We start from the raw sequence: 15,948 nt of genomic DNA, 5'->3' as shown, positions 1-15,948 counted from the left end.
GTCAAGAGGATCCCCTGGAGGAGGGCATGGCAACCCGCTCCAGGGTTCTTGCCTGGAGAATCCCACGGACAGAGGAGCCTGGGGGGCCACAGAGTTGGACACGACTGAGCACACGCACACAAACTAAAACTGTGCATCTTAAGTCCCTGCAGCTTCCTTCCTCGCAGCCCCACAGGACCCCACAGTGTCGGGAAGGATCTGTGACATGAGGGCTCCAGCCATCACCTCATCCTCAGGCGGCCACTGCCCCCTGCGGACACCCTGCATTTTCACGTGATGGCAAATTCATCACCAGACAGTATATTCCATTTCTGGAGAATTCAGATTGTGAGAAAGTACAACCCATACATGCAGCCAATAAACGTTTTGTTATTCCTTTAACCCGCTGAAATTAATTCTGTTCCCTAGTACCAGAAAGAATTTCCCCTGCTCTGAGAAAATGCTCCAAAATTTTGTGAGATTCACTCCCAATTCCTTCTTTCACTTTTTTTTTTTTTTTTGGTGGAAACATCTATATTATATTCTTTCAACAAACTTCAATTAAGCAATTGTGATGTTTGCCACAAGCATCAGTTATGCATCCGAGACCTCGTTTACCCTGTCGGTAAGTCTGTGCTCTTTCTCCAGCTCCTCCCGGTTCCCCTGGCGACCCGCGGCCTCCGGCAGCCACTATGCGGCTGTCGTGGGAGTCTGCTGCGTTCTTCCGGGGACTGCACATCCAAGTGGCGCCACGGGCATTATTCGGCTCTCACTATCTGGCTTATCTGTCGGGCTCAGTGCTGTCCAGGCTCATCCATGTGGTCACAAATGACAGATTTCCTCCTTTTTAAAAGCTGAATGTTTTCCACTAGATACACGTATCGTATTCTCTTCATCCGTTCATCCGTCCTTACCCACCGGGGCTGCTTCCACGCCGTGGCTGCCATGAGGCGTGGTGCTGTGAAGAGGCAGCACACACAGCTCTTCAGGACGATAACACCTACGATAACACCTCCCTAAACACCTACAGAGGAGAGCGCTGCATCAGAGGTGCCTCTATTTCCCCACGAACCTCCATACGGACTTCCACAGTGGCTTGGAAGAGTTGCTTCTTTGCTACGGTCTAGCAGGTCTTATGGGCACAATCCCCGTGACCCTTCAGAGCTGGGTGTTTGCGAGCCCACTGTTCGGGTAGGAGTCCAGGAGTTAGGCAGCAGGGGTGGCAAAGGCTGAGCTGGGGGTTGCCTCTGGTGGCATGGCGCTGTGTCGGGGTGGAGTTCCTTGCAAGAGTGCATCTCAGCCTCTCCAAACCACTCTGACGTATGTTCTCATCCTTCTGCCCTGACCCTCTCCTTACCAGAGGAGTTCAGATGGCAATGGTATAAAACAGGGAACGAGCACGGGATCTGGAGGCAGAAGGGCTGGATTTGAACCTGGATTATTCTGTTACATGATTGACCACAGATGATCTCAAAGCAGAAATTTTACCTTTCTGAATCATGGTTTCCTCATAGGCAAGATAAGGATAGGACCAATAGCTTCTTACATGGTAATGTAAGAAACAAACATTAAAAATGGGGGGGGGTATGTAAACTGAAAGTTGTACATATAAATATTATCATAGAATGTTTTCTTAGCTTGTGTTACAAGCTTTCTCCATATTTGACTTGTTTACCACCTGTCTCTTACCACTAAAATACAAGTTCCAAAAGTGGTGATTTTGTAGGGTTCCTTCCCTGCTTTATCCACAATGCCTTGACAAATAAATACCTAACTGGCACATTTGCTGTCCTTGTTTAGTTGCTAAGTCATGTCCAACTCTTTTGTGACTCCATGGACTATAATCTCATCAGGATTCTCCAGGCAAGAAACTGGAGTGGGCGGCCATTTCCTTCTCCAGGGGATCTTCCTGACCTAGGGATCAAACCCAAAACTTCTCCTAGGCACGTAGATTCTTTACCACTGAGCCACCTGGGAAGCCCAGCTGGCACACAGAAAGAAAGAAAGTGAAGTCCCTCAGTTGTGTCTGACTCTTTGCAATGCCACGGACTATAGCCCACCAGGCTCCTCTGTCCATGGGATTTTCCAGCAAGAGTACTGGAGTGGGTTGCCATTTCCTTCTCCAGGGGATCTTCCTGACCCAGAGATCGAACCCGGATCTGCATTGTAGGCAGACACTTCAGCATCTGAGCCACCAGGGAAGTCACAACCACCAGGGAAGAACTGGTACATAGCAAGTGCTAAAAACAGTTACTGGCTGATTTATTCAATGAATAAATAAACTCAGCTTTAGGACTTTATTAATTATAGTTAGGATATCATTTTTACCCCCCCTCCCCACTTACTATCCCGTATTCTTCCTCCACCATAACCATCACCACCACCACCATCACCACCACCACCATAACCATCACCACCATAACCACCACCACTATCATCACCACCATCACCACCACCATCACCACCATCACCATAACCATCACCACCATCACCATAACCATCATCACCATAACCATCATCACCACCATCACCACCACCACCATCACCAACATCACCATCACCACCACCACCATCACCACCATAACCATCACCATCACCACCATCACCATCATCACCATCACCACCCTTACCACCATCACCACCATCACCATCACCACCACCATCACCATCACCACCATCACCACCATCACCACCATCACCACCACCATAACCACCATAACCACCATCACCACCCTTACCACCATCACCACCATCACCACCACCATCACCATCATCACCATCACCACCCTTACCACCATCACCACCATCACCATCACCACCACCATCACCATCACCACCATCACCACCACCACCACCATCACCATCATCACCACCATCTCCACCATAACCACCACCACCATCATCACCACCATCACCACCACCATCACCACCACCATCACCACCATCACCATAACCATCACCACCATCACCATAACCATCATCACCATAACCATCATCACCACCATCACCACCACCACCATCACCACCATCACCACCATCACCATCACCACCATCACCACCATCACCACCATAACCATCACCATCACCACCATCACCACCATCACCATCACCACCATCACCACCACCACCATAACCATCATCACCACCACCACCACCACCACCATAACAATCATCACCATCACCATAACCATCACCATCTTCACCATCACCACCATCACCACCATCACCACCATCACCATCATCACCACCACCACCATAACCACCATCACCATCATCACCATCACCACCCTTACCACCATCACCACCATCACCACCACCACCATCACCACCACCACCATCACCACCATCACCATCACCATCACCACCATCACCATCATCACCACCATCACCACCATCACCATCATCACCACCATCACCACCATCACCATCACCACCATCTCCACCATCACCACCACCACCATCACCACCATCACCACCATCACCACCATCACCATCACCACCATCACCATCATCACCACCATCACCACCATCACCATCACCACCATCTCCACCATCACCACCACCACCATCACCACCATCACCACCATCACCATCACCACCATCACCATCACCACCATCACCATCACCACCACCACCATCACCACCATCACCACCATCACCACCACCATCACCACCATCACCACCATCACCACCATCACCATCACCACCATCACCATCACCACCATCACCATCACCACCACCATCACCATCACCATCATCACCACCATCACCACCATCACCACCATGACCACCACCATCACCATCACCATCATCACCACCACCATCATCACCATCATATTCTATCTGAGTGTCTGCTCTGCCCCAAGAGTTAGATCCCCTCTCCATATTTTCTCAGGATGCACTGACTCCAGTCCTTGCAAATCTCTGCACTACTTTTACCATTTCCCTTTGTACCAGGGACCAACAGCCCTTGGTGTTGGTCCAGTTGTTAAGTCGCTGCATACTCAGCACTTTGTATCTTTGCATTCTTCTCTAAATCTTAGTTCTGTCTTAGGTTGAAGGAGGGCAGAATCAGGGAGAGAACTACTTTTTTAGAATTCTAGGCATTGTCTTGTCTTGATGGAAATTAGTAGAGTCTTCCCTTCCTTCTAATACTGCAGAGTTCTGACAGGTGCAGAGTGAAGCATCCAGTCACTGATCTCTTTTGGTGGTAGAGATTTATGCACCCTCTGATTCCTTCTAATGCTTCTATTGGAACCAGCACTTCCTACTGAGTTCTGTTTATTTTTGTTTCTTGTCTTTCTCATTGAACCACAGGTAAATATGAATGAGGCTATTCATTCAAAGGGTAAAAACTTTTGCAAACTGACTTTAGGTCCATTTTGGTTTGCAAATCTCAATAAAGGTAGAATATTACCCATATTATCAGGCAGATTGCTATGGCAAAAAGTGACATCTGGTTAGCAAACTGCACCTGGAGTGGAGAACAGTGACTGATGTATAAACTCCTAGTGGGTGTCACGGCTTCCTGTGTGCAGGGTATCCTGAAACCTGAGGCTCTGTTGGCAGAGCCAGAAGCTCAAGCTGTGGAGCCATGACCTGGGGCCCCAGCTGGTTCCTAGCTTTGCTCCGGAACTGTGATGGGGGGGAGTGGGGAGAGAGCATAGCGCCTGGACTGTGGGGGGAGCGTAGCCCCTGGACGTTGGGGAGAGAGAGCGTAGCCCCTGGACGGTGGGGAGAGAAAGTGTAGCCCCTGGACTGTGGAGAGAGAGTGTAGCCCCTGGACTGTGGGGAGAGAGTGCCGCCCCTGGGCTGTGGGGGGAGTGTATCCCCTGGGCTGTGGGGGGAGCGGAGCCCCTGGGCTGTGGGGAGAGAGAGTGGAGCCCCTGGACATGGAGGGAGCATAGCCCCTGGACTGTGGAGGGAGCGGAGCCCCTGGACTGTGGGGAGAGAGAGCGTAGCCCCTGGACTGTGGAGAGAGAGTGTAGCCCCTGGACTCTGGGGAGAGCGGAGCTCCTGGACATGGAGGGAGCATAGCCCCTAGACTGTGGAGGGAGCAGAGCCCCTAGACTGTGGAGGGAGCAGAGCCCCTGGACGTGGGGGGAGCGGAGCCCCCGCCCTCGGTGAGGACTCTCAGCGCTGCCGTGAGCCTGCGGCGCCATCCTGAGCCCTCCTCCGGGCTGGGGGCCAGGCCCTGTGGGCACTGTGATGCAATTGCACCTGAAACCACCTACAGCAGGCGTTTCCAGCGTGTAACAGATCCAAGTTTTAACTGAACGAATCACAGCTGAGAAGTTCCTGAACCTCTGAGCCCAAAAGTCCTCACATGAGAGGAAGGAGAACACCCCGCGCCTCTGACACGTCCTCACCTGAACGGAGGAGAGGTGTTCGTACGTGTCCTTCTTTATGCTCTTCATGTGGAGGGTGGCGAACACTGGGGGGAACGGGAGGCGAGACGGGGTTACCAGTGGGCGGGGCGCCGCCTCTGCCGGCAGACACGCCCGCGACGCCCGCAGACACCGCCCGCGGGGCCCGCAGCCTGTGCGGGTGAAGACGGGCCGCGTGTGTCCACAGGGGCTCGACCAGCACCGCTCAGACCCACTGCGCCCGTCTGCTCAGCCTTCACTGAGTGACCCAGAGAACAAGCAGGGCGGAGAGAGTGCCCCCGTGTGCTGGTGGATAAAGAGCCAGCCGAGGAAGCCGAGCCCGGGGCTGCAGACACTCTGTCTCTCCCACCGTGCCCGGGAAGAGCGGGCGGAGGGCGAGGCCCGGGCCAGGTAGGCTAGGGAATCCCGAAGCACCGCTCTCCAGCTCGTTCGCGTGACTCCTCCTCCGTCCTGTGTGTCCACCCGTTAGTCCCCCTGGAATTCTCCTGCACGTTTCCTCGTGGCTTTTATGCCCCGGACTCAGCCCCACGCGCTCCGGGGGCGGGTCTAGGGCAGGACTTTCTCTGGGACCCTGCTCTCTCCCGGGGGTTCGGGCCTGGCCCGGGGCAGTGGCAGAGACGCCTCCGCTGTGTCCCGGGGCCAGAGGCCAGCAGGGTGATGCGGGGCCACCAGGGGTGCCCTGGTCCCTCACGTCAGGGCCGCGTGCGCCTGGACACGGCCCGGCCCGGGAAACGGAGCCTCAGCGGACCCTCAGACTCAGCCGTGCGTACCGGTTGGTGTGTGTCCCTTCAGGAGTCCCTGGCCCGTGTCCGCAGTCAGGAGCATCGTCTTGATCCCTCTGCTCAGCAGTGCCTGTGGGACAGTTGGGAAGGTGAACGGCGGTCCACGGCCCTGGGGGGGGGGGGGTGCGTCCCCAGGAGAAGGCGAGGGTCGAGGCACCGGAATGAGGGGGCGGGAAGGAGGCCTCACCAGGCGCAGTTGCTGGTAAGTTGTTCAATGAGAACAGCCAAAAGGGACTTAAATGCAACCATCAGCAATGACCTGGAATGGACACCAACCACATTCCAAAGACGAGAATTCTCATAATGGATTAAGGAAAACAAATTCTAATTATATACAGAGTATGTACCTGAAGTAGGTGGATACAAAAAAATCAAAGATGAAAAGGTGGAAAAGCCCGTGTATTATACAAACACCAACCAAAAAAGATCTGTGATATCCACAGAAGGAAAAATTACTGTGACTCACTCTGTGCTGACATCAGAGTCATGCAGGTGTCCCAGGCCCCTGTCTGGGGGAAAAGCGTGGAAACACTAGCTGCACTTCTGTCACTTTATCCATGTGCGGGGAGCAGCGCAACAGTAGTGTGTGACTTTGTCTTTTTGCTGCAACTGAGGCATCCTCTGATTTCTCGTTGGTTTTCAAAAACTAAAACGCTGGACTGTTCGGAAGTCAACACTACAAACCCTTTAGAATAAATAACTTTTCTCTGTCCTATATTTTCAAATAAAAGACACAGGGAAGCCCCAAACTGGACACAGCATTGATTTTTGAACTTCGAGGGCGCCGATTTACAGAGTACACAGAGGAAGACTTTAACACTTGAAAAGTTCTTCATCCATTGCTAACAAATACTGCATCCCAAATGGTACCTTGCAAGCTCTAGCTGCTCAGAATGTTTGCTCCATGAATCAGCAAAGTGAGAAAAGTATGTAAAGATGGAGGAGAATGAAAGGGCACTTACATTTTTAATATACGGCATGTATCCTTTATCCAGATTATAGGAACCATATTCGTTCTCCATCTGCACGGCAATAATGGATCCCTCTTCGTGGAACTGGGGGTCAAGGAGATGAGAGTTTGAGGATGAGTCAGCCGGTGGGGAAAGGCTGGACTTACTTTTTTCAATTTGCTACTGCACATGCACGTTTAGAGTGCCATAGAAAATAACTTGCTCCTAAACTCAGCCCTGGGGACACGACAGTGGGGGCAGTTTCTGTCACTAAGTCAGCAGCTGCCTCGTGGGGTCAAAGCCTCCAGCACCTTGCCTTCCTCAGTGCCCCCAGGGAGCAGCGCCCGCTGACTCCCCTAATCCAACACATTAAGCGGAGGCTTAGACCTCCGCCCAGCCTTCCTCTGGGGCACCAGGGAAACGGGGGCGTGGCCCTCTCCTACGTGGGCGCATGTCATCCCCCCGGGGGACCCACTCTGCTTATGTCCCTGCACCCCCATCTTCACTTGCCCCGTCACCGCCACAGGGACCCCGTCCTCCCCTCCTGCACAGTCCCCCTTCATGGACAAACGGTGCAGCTGCTCTGCACGCCCCGCGACAGCCCACCGCTCGTGACTCTGTCCTCACTGTGGTCTCATGGCCGCCCTTCCCATTCCACCTTGACCTTCTCTCTGCTAAACGGATGCAATCCCTTTTCATCCTGGTCTGATTTCTCTCCACCGACAGTCTCTCCTCCTCCGGGAAGCCCTCCCTTCTGCAGCATCCCTCCTGGGTCTTGCACTCACCAGTCACCCCTCAGCCTCCTTCTTGAGCTCCTCTAGCCCTGCTGCCTCCTCCCCAGTCCCAGGATCGATCGTGTGAGATCGCTTCCCATCTGCCCTCTCAGTTAACGCCCTCACGCAAATATCTCCTCCTTCCCCTTCCCTGCCGACTCCCTTCTGTGATGTTAACATGCTCGGTCAGCCCTGCCTTGACAGCTCTTGCCAGACCCGCGGTCGTGTTTTCTCTCTGAATCTTGCACCTGCCGTGTCTTAGTCAGTTTCACTACACTCAGCTCTGCCCTTTTCAACCTACTCTTGGAGACACATGACCGCGGGAAGGTCTCCTCCTCCTCCACGCAGGACTAAGGAGAAGAGCATTGCTCCCTCAGAATTAAACGACACACAACAATGAAAGGAAGAAGCCAGATAGCTCCCAGGACCATGTGCCAGTGGGTGGAAGTGTCTACACACCAATACCTGTGCTTCTTGTGAGCCGGGAGGACCTGGGTGGGGAGAGCTGAAATGGGATAGGACTCGGGAAGCAGAGCATAACCAGCTGCACTAGAGCTGAGTGGGCAGAAAAGAGCCTAAAAGAGTTCTCCAAACCTGTATGCTTCCCAGGGGGCTCAGTGGTAAAGAGTCTGCCTGCCAATGCAAGAGATATGGATTTGATCCCTGGGTCGGGAAGATCCCCTGCAGTAGGAAATGGCAACCCACCCTAATGTTCTTGCCTGGAAGATCCCATGAACAGAGGCGCCTGGCGGGCTATGATCCACAGGATTGAAAAAGAGTTGGGCATGACTTAGTGGCGGAGCAGCACACATAGGAACATGCCATGATACTGGGAGTTACCTGGTAGCTTATTGGTTAGGATTCTAGGTTTTCACTGCTGCAGCCCAGGTTCTACCCCCACTTGGGGACCCAAGACCCCACAAGCTGTGCGGCACAGCAAAAAATTAGTAAGTACTTTTTAGGTGGCTTCCCTGGTGGCTCAAAGGATAAGACCCCCAGCTTTTGCGGCTCCAGGTTTTCTGCTCACCAGGCAACCTTCTGATTACTGATTTTGTCTTGCAGGCGCTCCAAGATGGGGAATGTCCTGGTTTGGGGTGCAGAGGGTGTGCCAATTCGCGCCAGAACTTTCTCTGATGATGAAAATGTTCTGTGTTCTCACTGTCCAGTGTGGTAGCAACCATCCACAGGTGGCTATCTAGCACTTGAACTGTGTCCAGTATGAATAAAGAACTAAATTCTTTATTTAGTTTTAATAGATTTTAAGTGAAATAGCCACCGGCGGCCAAGGTTACCACCCTGGCCAGCACAGCTCCAGGGCCACAAAGGACGTCCCTGCATCTCCGGTCCCCAGGTGCACACGGACCGGCCCTTCAGCCACCGTCACCTCGTCTGATGACCCCAGGGCATGCTCAAAGTCAGGAGCCAGCTCTGCCCCAAGTAGATCCACACCACCTGAAGCCTTGCCTGGCCATTTCCAGGCCTGTCGCTAACCCTACAGTAGCATCCCTTTCCAGTGATTGCTGTGAAGATAAGGTATGCTCCACAAACACCAACTGCCTAATAAAAAGCTTGACGCGCGTGTGCCAAGTCACTCTTGGTGCAGACCCCACGGACTGTAGCCCGCCAGGCTCCTCTGTCCATAGGATTCTCCAGGCAAAAAGACTGGAGTGGGTTGCCATTTCCTCCTCCAGGGATCAAATCCAAGTCTCCTATGGCTCCTGCATTGCATGGGGATTCTTTACCACTCAGCCACCAGGGAAGCCCAATAGAAAGCTTGATACCTAATAGATACCTTTTGTTCCTTCCCTCTGTTCATTTGTTACCTACTTACACAGTCCTTCATGTATTTTCCAAGCCTTGCAGCAATATGGTGGCATATTATTTCTACTCAAACAATGAATGTGTGTGACACCATGGTTTTATTGCAGGGGGAGAGATATTTAAAAAAAAAAAACAAATTGCAGTTTCTACAAAATCACTGACCTAAGGTCATCTGTATCACCTATCACTTGTGAAAGACTGGCACGTAGCCATCTTTAGCAGGAAAGTTAAGACATTCTGATGATTGTCATTAAATTCCCATTTATGGGGTTGGAGAGCAAACAGATAATGCAGAAGACATAAAAATATACAGAGTGCAGTTCCCAGCATCCTGCCAGGAAACGGCACCCCTGTAAGACAGTAGATGAGGAACAGAAATAAAAGCAGAAAAAAGCATATTTCTTAAATAAGGAACTGGAATTCGCTGCTATACATGCTTCCTGCTTATGAGTGAAAGAAAGTAGGCTGAGCCCTGCCCAGGAAGGCAATTCAGGCAAGTCTTTCCCTTGGTCACAAAGATGGGGAATCAGGCTTTACCTGGAATCCTCTAATCCTGGGAATCAGGTCATCAAAATAGTGATTCACTGCTGTTGTGAAACCCTTGTAAGTTGTTCTCAGCTTCATATGAGAATCCTTGAGTAACCAGCTAGGATGGAAAAGGCAAGACTCAGCCTTGAGGTGGGAGACAGCAAACAAATGTTCACGTGCCTGAGGCTGGAAAATGTGAACAGCCCAGATTCACGTGGCCAAACTGGAACAGTACACTGAGATGCTAACCCATCTTTAAGAAAAAGTAGTCTGTGTTCAGTCACACAGAGCTCAACACCTCAACCGCCACCTCTTCCCCCCAAATACAACTGAGGCTTGTTTGACATGAAAGTGATCAGGGCAGGGCTGCCAAGCTGCAGCCCACAGGCCAAGTCAGAGCTGCTGACTGTTCTGTGAATAAAGTTTTATTGGCACGTGGCCCACCCTTTGCTTCGATGTCATCACAGCTGTCTTCCTGCAGCAGCAGCAGAGACGAACCTTGCAACAGACACTGTCTGTGCCCCTGAAAGCTGAAAATATTGATCATCTGGCCTTTTTCAAAAACAGCTCGCCAATCCTTAGTCTGGTATGAGATTTTTATTAAAATGTTTCAGAACTTTTTAAAAAATATTTTTAATGGAATATTATTTGGTCATTTAAAAATGAGGAATTGGTTCATGGTAAAGCATGTACAGACTTGGAAAACATTATGCCAAGGGAGGGACTTCCCTGGCAGCCCAGTGGCGAGGGCTCTGTGCTGGGCTCAGTCTCTAAAATCCCATACACTGTGTGGCACGGCAGGAAAAAAAATTATGCCAAGAGAAAGAAGCCAGGCACACAGCATCACATAAGATACAATTCCATTTATATGAAGTATACAGACTAGGCAAATCCACAGAAACTGAAAGGAATGTAACGGTTGCCAGGGGCTGGGGTAAGCAGGATGGGGGTGCCTGGGCAAGGGTTTTCTCTTTGAGTAGCAAAAAACATTCAGGAAGGAGATGGTGGTGATGGTTGTTCAACATTTTAACGCACTTGATGCCACAAAACTGCATGGTTTTAAATGGTAAATTTCATATTATGTACATTTTACTACCATTTAAAAATGATAAGAAAAAACACCCTCTTTGAAAAGAGATAATCAATCCAATTTTGTGCTATTATTAGTATCATCACAAAAGTTAGAACTTATAAAGATACTGATTACATGATATTGATTAGCCAGTAACTTTCATTAAGGAAAAGAAGGATTCTACCTCTGCACTACAAGGATGAGATGGAGATTTATAAAAAAACAAACAAACACTGGATCATTCCTGGTATTTTAAAGTGCATCTTCTAGGTCATGAAACGGGGAACTGGCGGGAGGCATGGACTAAAAGTGCACCCAGGAAACCAAGTGAAGCTCTCTGCTCCGACTTGCTCGGGAACTGGCTTGGGGCACCAGCACGGCTCACCTGGGCAAGCCTCCGAGGTCCAAGTCGCTCCCGATGTAGGGGCCAACACACAGGATGACCCACAGGTCCACCTCTGACGCCAAGGATATGAAAGCCCTGAGGAGGGGGGGCAACAGCAGCAGTCTCACCAAGAGCGGAGCCTGGAACCGCCCCCGTGGGTCTCCCCGAGGCCTCTTCTCCTGCGGTTAGGACAGGTGGAACCAACTCCCAGCCTGCTCACAGAAGTCCCTGGCGGAGACAGGACCCAGGGACCGGGCCTCCTTCCACACAAAGGCCTCAGTCCAGACGCCCCGAGGCCAGGACTCGGACGACTCGCAGGAATCCCGGCCAGACACCGGCTGCCCCCTGGACCAGCACTGAGCCCCCTGTCCCCACGAGGGCACCACCCAGGATGCGCCCTCACGAACCACGCTGGCTCCTTCCTCATCTCCCACTTTCAGTCTGCCCCTAATCAGGTTTATTCCTTGCAGTTAATATTTCTGAATGTGAAATTCCTCTTAATTTTCACCACTACCACCCTGGGTAAGGAACTCGCGTCCACCTGAGTTATTCCAACGGCTTCCTCCCTCCGTCCTTCCCTTCCCTCTTCCGATGCCTCTCCAGGCACTGTCGGCAGAACATAATCATTGACGACAAACACAGGAGTAATGTGTACCGAGTATCAGCATCAGCACTCAATACACTCAGTTCTGCAAGTGTATTATTTTCTTTGTCAATTCTATGACATGGGTGTCAATGTCACCTCCATTTTACAGATAAGAAAACAGACACTTAAGGAGTCAGAAGTCACATTCTTGGGAAACTGGAAGAGTTAAAAGACAATCAGCCTCCAGAAAAGAAATCTTAACTACGTTATTCTGCTCTTAAAAATACCACCAGCATGCAAACATGAACTTCCTGAATTTCCCGAATTAAAAATCTCCCAGTGACTTACTTCATAGCCCCCTTCCAAACAGATTTCAAATTTTGCAACATAGCACCCAAAACGGGCCAAGATAAGCTTATCTCTCCGGCTCTGTTTTCTGATGTTTCCTCTACTCAGAACCAGCAGGAGAGTCAGATGGCGTTACTGCCGTTTCAGGAAAATATGAAGTTAGTCACAGGACCTGCAGCTCTCCTCCCTGGCACTTGCTCACCCACGCATCCTGCCGCCTGCATTTAACCAGGCTGATCCCAAGCCACCAGGACAGAAGCAGAAGCAAGTGATCCTGCTGCCAGAAACCCCCCTCCGCCTGCTTCCCGCTGCGGGCGCGGTGCAGTGCGGGCGCGGGGCGGGGCAGTGCGGGAGCGGTGGGGCGGGCGGGCGCGGGGCGGTGCGGGGCGGGGCAGTGCGGGCGCGCGGCGGGCTGGCGCGGGGCGGTGCAGTGCGGGCGAGGGGCAGTGCAGGCGCGCTGCGGGCTGGCGCGGGGCGGTGCGGGGCGGGGCGGTGCGGGCGCGGGGCGGGGCAGTGCGGGCGCGGTGCAGGGCGGGCGCTGCGGGCGGGCGGGCGCGGGGCGGTGCGGGCGCGGGGCGGGGCAGTGCGGGCGCGGTGCAGTGCGGGCGAGGGGCAGTGCCGGCGCGCTGCGGGCGGGCGCGGGGTGGTTCAGGGCTGGCGGGCGCGGTGCAGTGCGGGCGAGGGGCAGTGCGGGCACGCGGCGGGCGGGCGCGGGGCGGGCGGGCGCGGGGCGGTGCAGGGCAGGCGCGGGGCAGTGCGGGCGCGGTGCAGTGCGGGCGAGGGGCAGTGCGGGCGCGCGGCGGGCGGGCGCGGGGCGGGTGGGCGCGGGGCGGGGCAGTGCGGGCGCACGGCGGGCGGGCGCGGTGCGATGCGGGCAGGTGCAGCGGCTTGAAAGCTAGGTGCTGGCGACGCTTAAGCTACGAGAGAGGGAAATACCCTGAAGCCCTGGGTTCTCTCTGGGAAGAGCAGTGCACACTCACTGTGAATATCTATTTTAAACCTTCCTTAATGAAAACAGATCTTTATTGACAGACGATGTCGGGGTTCCCTCACAGCAGCAGGAATGTCAGTGTAACTCATGTCAGCTCCTCCCACACCTCTGACTGCTCCGACTGTGGCCTTGCTGGACCTTCTGCCTGAAGTCCCGCGCGACCCCTCTAACAAACTCCTGCTCCGGGTCCTAAAGTACTGGAGCTATCCCTCTGCGGTTACCCGCCCTGGGCTGTTCCCCTAGTTTGGGTTATGAGTCCTCAGCTGCTATTTGCCTCCCTCTATAGACAGCCTTATTTCACAGCACAGCACATAGTCTGTGTATCTCCAGCATCAAAGACAGCTATGAACTACAGTGGATGGAAGATGCATGGTTATGAACAATTACTCTTACTGTATCATGTCTCAAAACTCCTACAAACTATAGTTCAGAAATTTCCTCTTATAAGTGAAACAGGGGGGTCCCCGCGATAGATTAGAGCCGCAGGGACGCTCTCTGAGCCACACGTGGGTGAAACGCACAGGGGACACTGAGGTCTGGGCTCCACCACTGACAACAGCCTCCCTGGGCAAGGGGCGGCTGTCTGGGGAATGGAATTATCAGAGCTTCCAGGGGGTTCTCAAGGGGAAAGCAAGGTGACTGTTGCTTCATCTGACCCTACAGAGTCAAACCCCCATCTCTGAGCCAGAGAAACAGCAACTTAAACAGGAAACATACATCAAATCCAGGTTTCCACTATAGTGAAACTGGCCTCTTCTTGGTTCATGAAGGTTCCAAGGAACATGCCTGAAACAGAAAAAAGAGAAATGTAAAAACTTTATATTTTACAATTATAAATTATATAATATTAGGTTATACAATATTATTTAAGTGAACACAAAGTGAAATCCAGCAACCAATAGTATAGCATTCACAATACCCAGTATATCCATTTAAAGTTTACTAGGTATGCCAAACTCACTCTCCAAAACAAACAGAGAAATCCAGAGGAAAAAAAAAAGAAATCCAGAAAAATATAACACATAAGCCAGAAAAAAAAACTGAGCAACAGAAATAAACCCAGAAATGGCATATAAGTTGAAAGTGGCCAAAAAAAAATATTAAAAAGGAATAACAAACATATACCTTTAATAAGGTATACTTTATTAAACAAACATATACCTTTAATAACACATATCTTTAATAAGTAACTAAAAGCATGACCATAATGAAGAAAATGGACGATATAAAAAAGATCCCAAAGGAACTTCTAGATTTTAAAAAATATAATATCTGAAACCGAAAATACTCTAGATGCAATTAAGAGCAGGAAATGAAAAATATACCACTGATATTAACAACAGAATAGAAATAGGAATAGAATCCCAGGATGTTTTAAGACAGAGCAAAAGAAATTACCTAAACTGGAAAGCAGGAAAAAAAAAACACTAAAAATTAAAATGAACAAAGCATCAGTAATGTGTGGGATCTTATCAAGAAGTCCAAGTCCCAGGGGAAAGGGGAGGTAAAATTACTAGAAGAAATAGGAAGTTTTACCAAATTTTGGTAAATTGATGAAAACTATAAACCTACAGGGAGAAGGCAATGGCACCTCACTCCAGTACTCTCGCCTGGAAAATCCCATGGACGGAGGAGCCTGGTATGCTGCAGTCCATGGGGTCTCGATGAGTCGGACACGACTGAGCGACTTCACTTTCACTTTTCACTTTCATGCATTAGAGAAGAAAATGGCAACCCACTCCAGTGTTCTTGCCTGGAGAATCCCAGGGACAGTGGAGCCTGGTGGGCTGCCATCTAGGGGTTGCACAGAGTCAGATACAACTGAAGCAACTTAGCAGCAGCAGCAGTAGCAGCATAAACCTACAGACCCAAGAATTTCCATGAACCACAAGTAGGGGGGAAAAAATCTACACCATAGTGCATCAGAAGCAAATAGCTGAAAAGCAATGACATCGAAAAAGTCTTAAAAGCAACCAGAGAGAGGAAAACAAGAAATTACACAAATTTTTTTTTAAAAATATAAGAAGTACAGAAGACTTGCCATCAGATAATGTGTAAATCAGAAGACAGCAAAGAGACATATTTAAGGTACTGAAAAGAAAGCCCCAAGCAACAACAACAAAAATCAGCCTAAAATTCTATACCCAGTGAAATTATCCCTCAAAGCTTAAGATGAAAGAGAAATATTTTTCTAAGAAACGAAATCTAAGATAATTCATGATCAACTGACTTCGGGAAGTCTCTCAGCAGAAGGAAATGATACCTGGTAGAAATAGTCATCTGTACAAAGGAATGAAGAGTATCAGAAAAGGTAAATATATGGGTAAATAAAAAAGATATCTTTGT

At 50.9% G+C, this 15,948-nt stretch overlaps 1 protein-coding gene across 1 annotated transcript in view; it reads right to left on the bottom strand.

Annotated features, from left to right (window-relative positions):
• Window positions 1–15,948, bottom strand: part of LOC122703495 (beta-galactosidase-1-like protein 2) — a 33,113-nt gene that overhangs the window by 10,972 nt on the left and 6,193 nt on the right. The window contains exons 3-8 of the mRNA XM_043917790.1: window positions 14,320–14,388; window positions 11,678–11,773; window positions 10,230–10,338; window positions 7,111–7,203; window positions 6,137–6,218; window positions 5,349–5,413 (exon numbers count right to left, since the gene is read on the bottom strand). Coding sequence (XP_043773725.1) covers window positions 5,349–5,413; window positions 6,137–6,218; window positions 7,111–7,203; window positions 10,230–10,338; window positions 11,678–11,773; window positions 14,320–14,388 — 514 coding nt within the window. The remainder of the gene's footprint in view (window positions 1–5,348; window positions 5,414–6,136; window positions 6,219–7,110; window positions 7,204–10,229; window positions 10,339–11,677; window positions 11,774–14,319; window positions 14,389–15,948) is intronic.

This window comes from Cervus elaphus, chromosome 1 (genome assembly GCF_910594005.1).
Source record: "Cervus elaphus chromosome 1, mCerEla1.1, whole genome shotgun sequence".
Classification (NCBI taxonomy): Eukaryota; Metazoa; Chordata; class Mammalia; order Artiodactyla; family Cervidae; genus Cervus; species Cervus elaphus.
The sequence above is the reverse complement of the archived record's forward strand: the minus strand, read 5'-3'. Positions and strand labels throughout refer to the sequence as shown.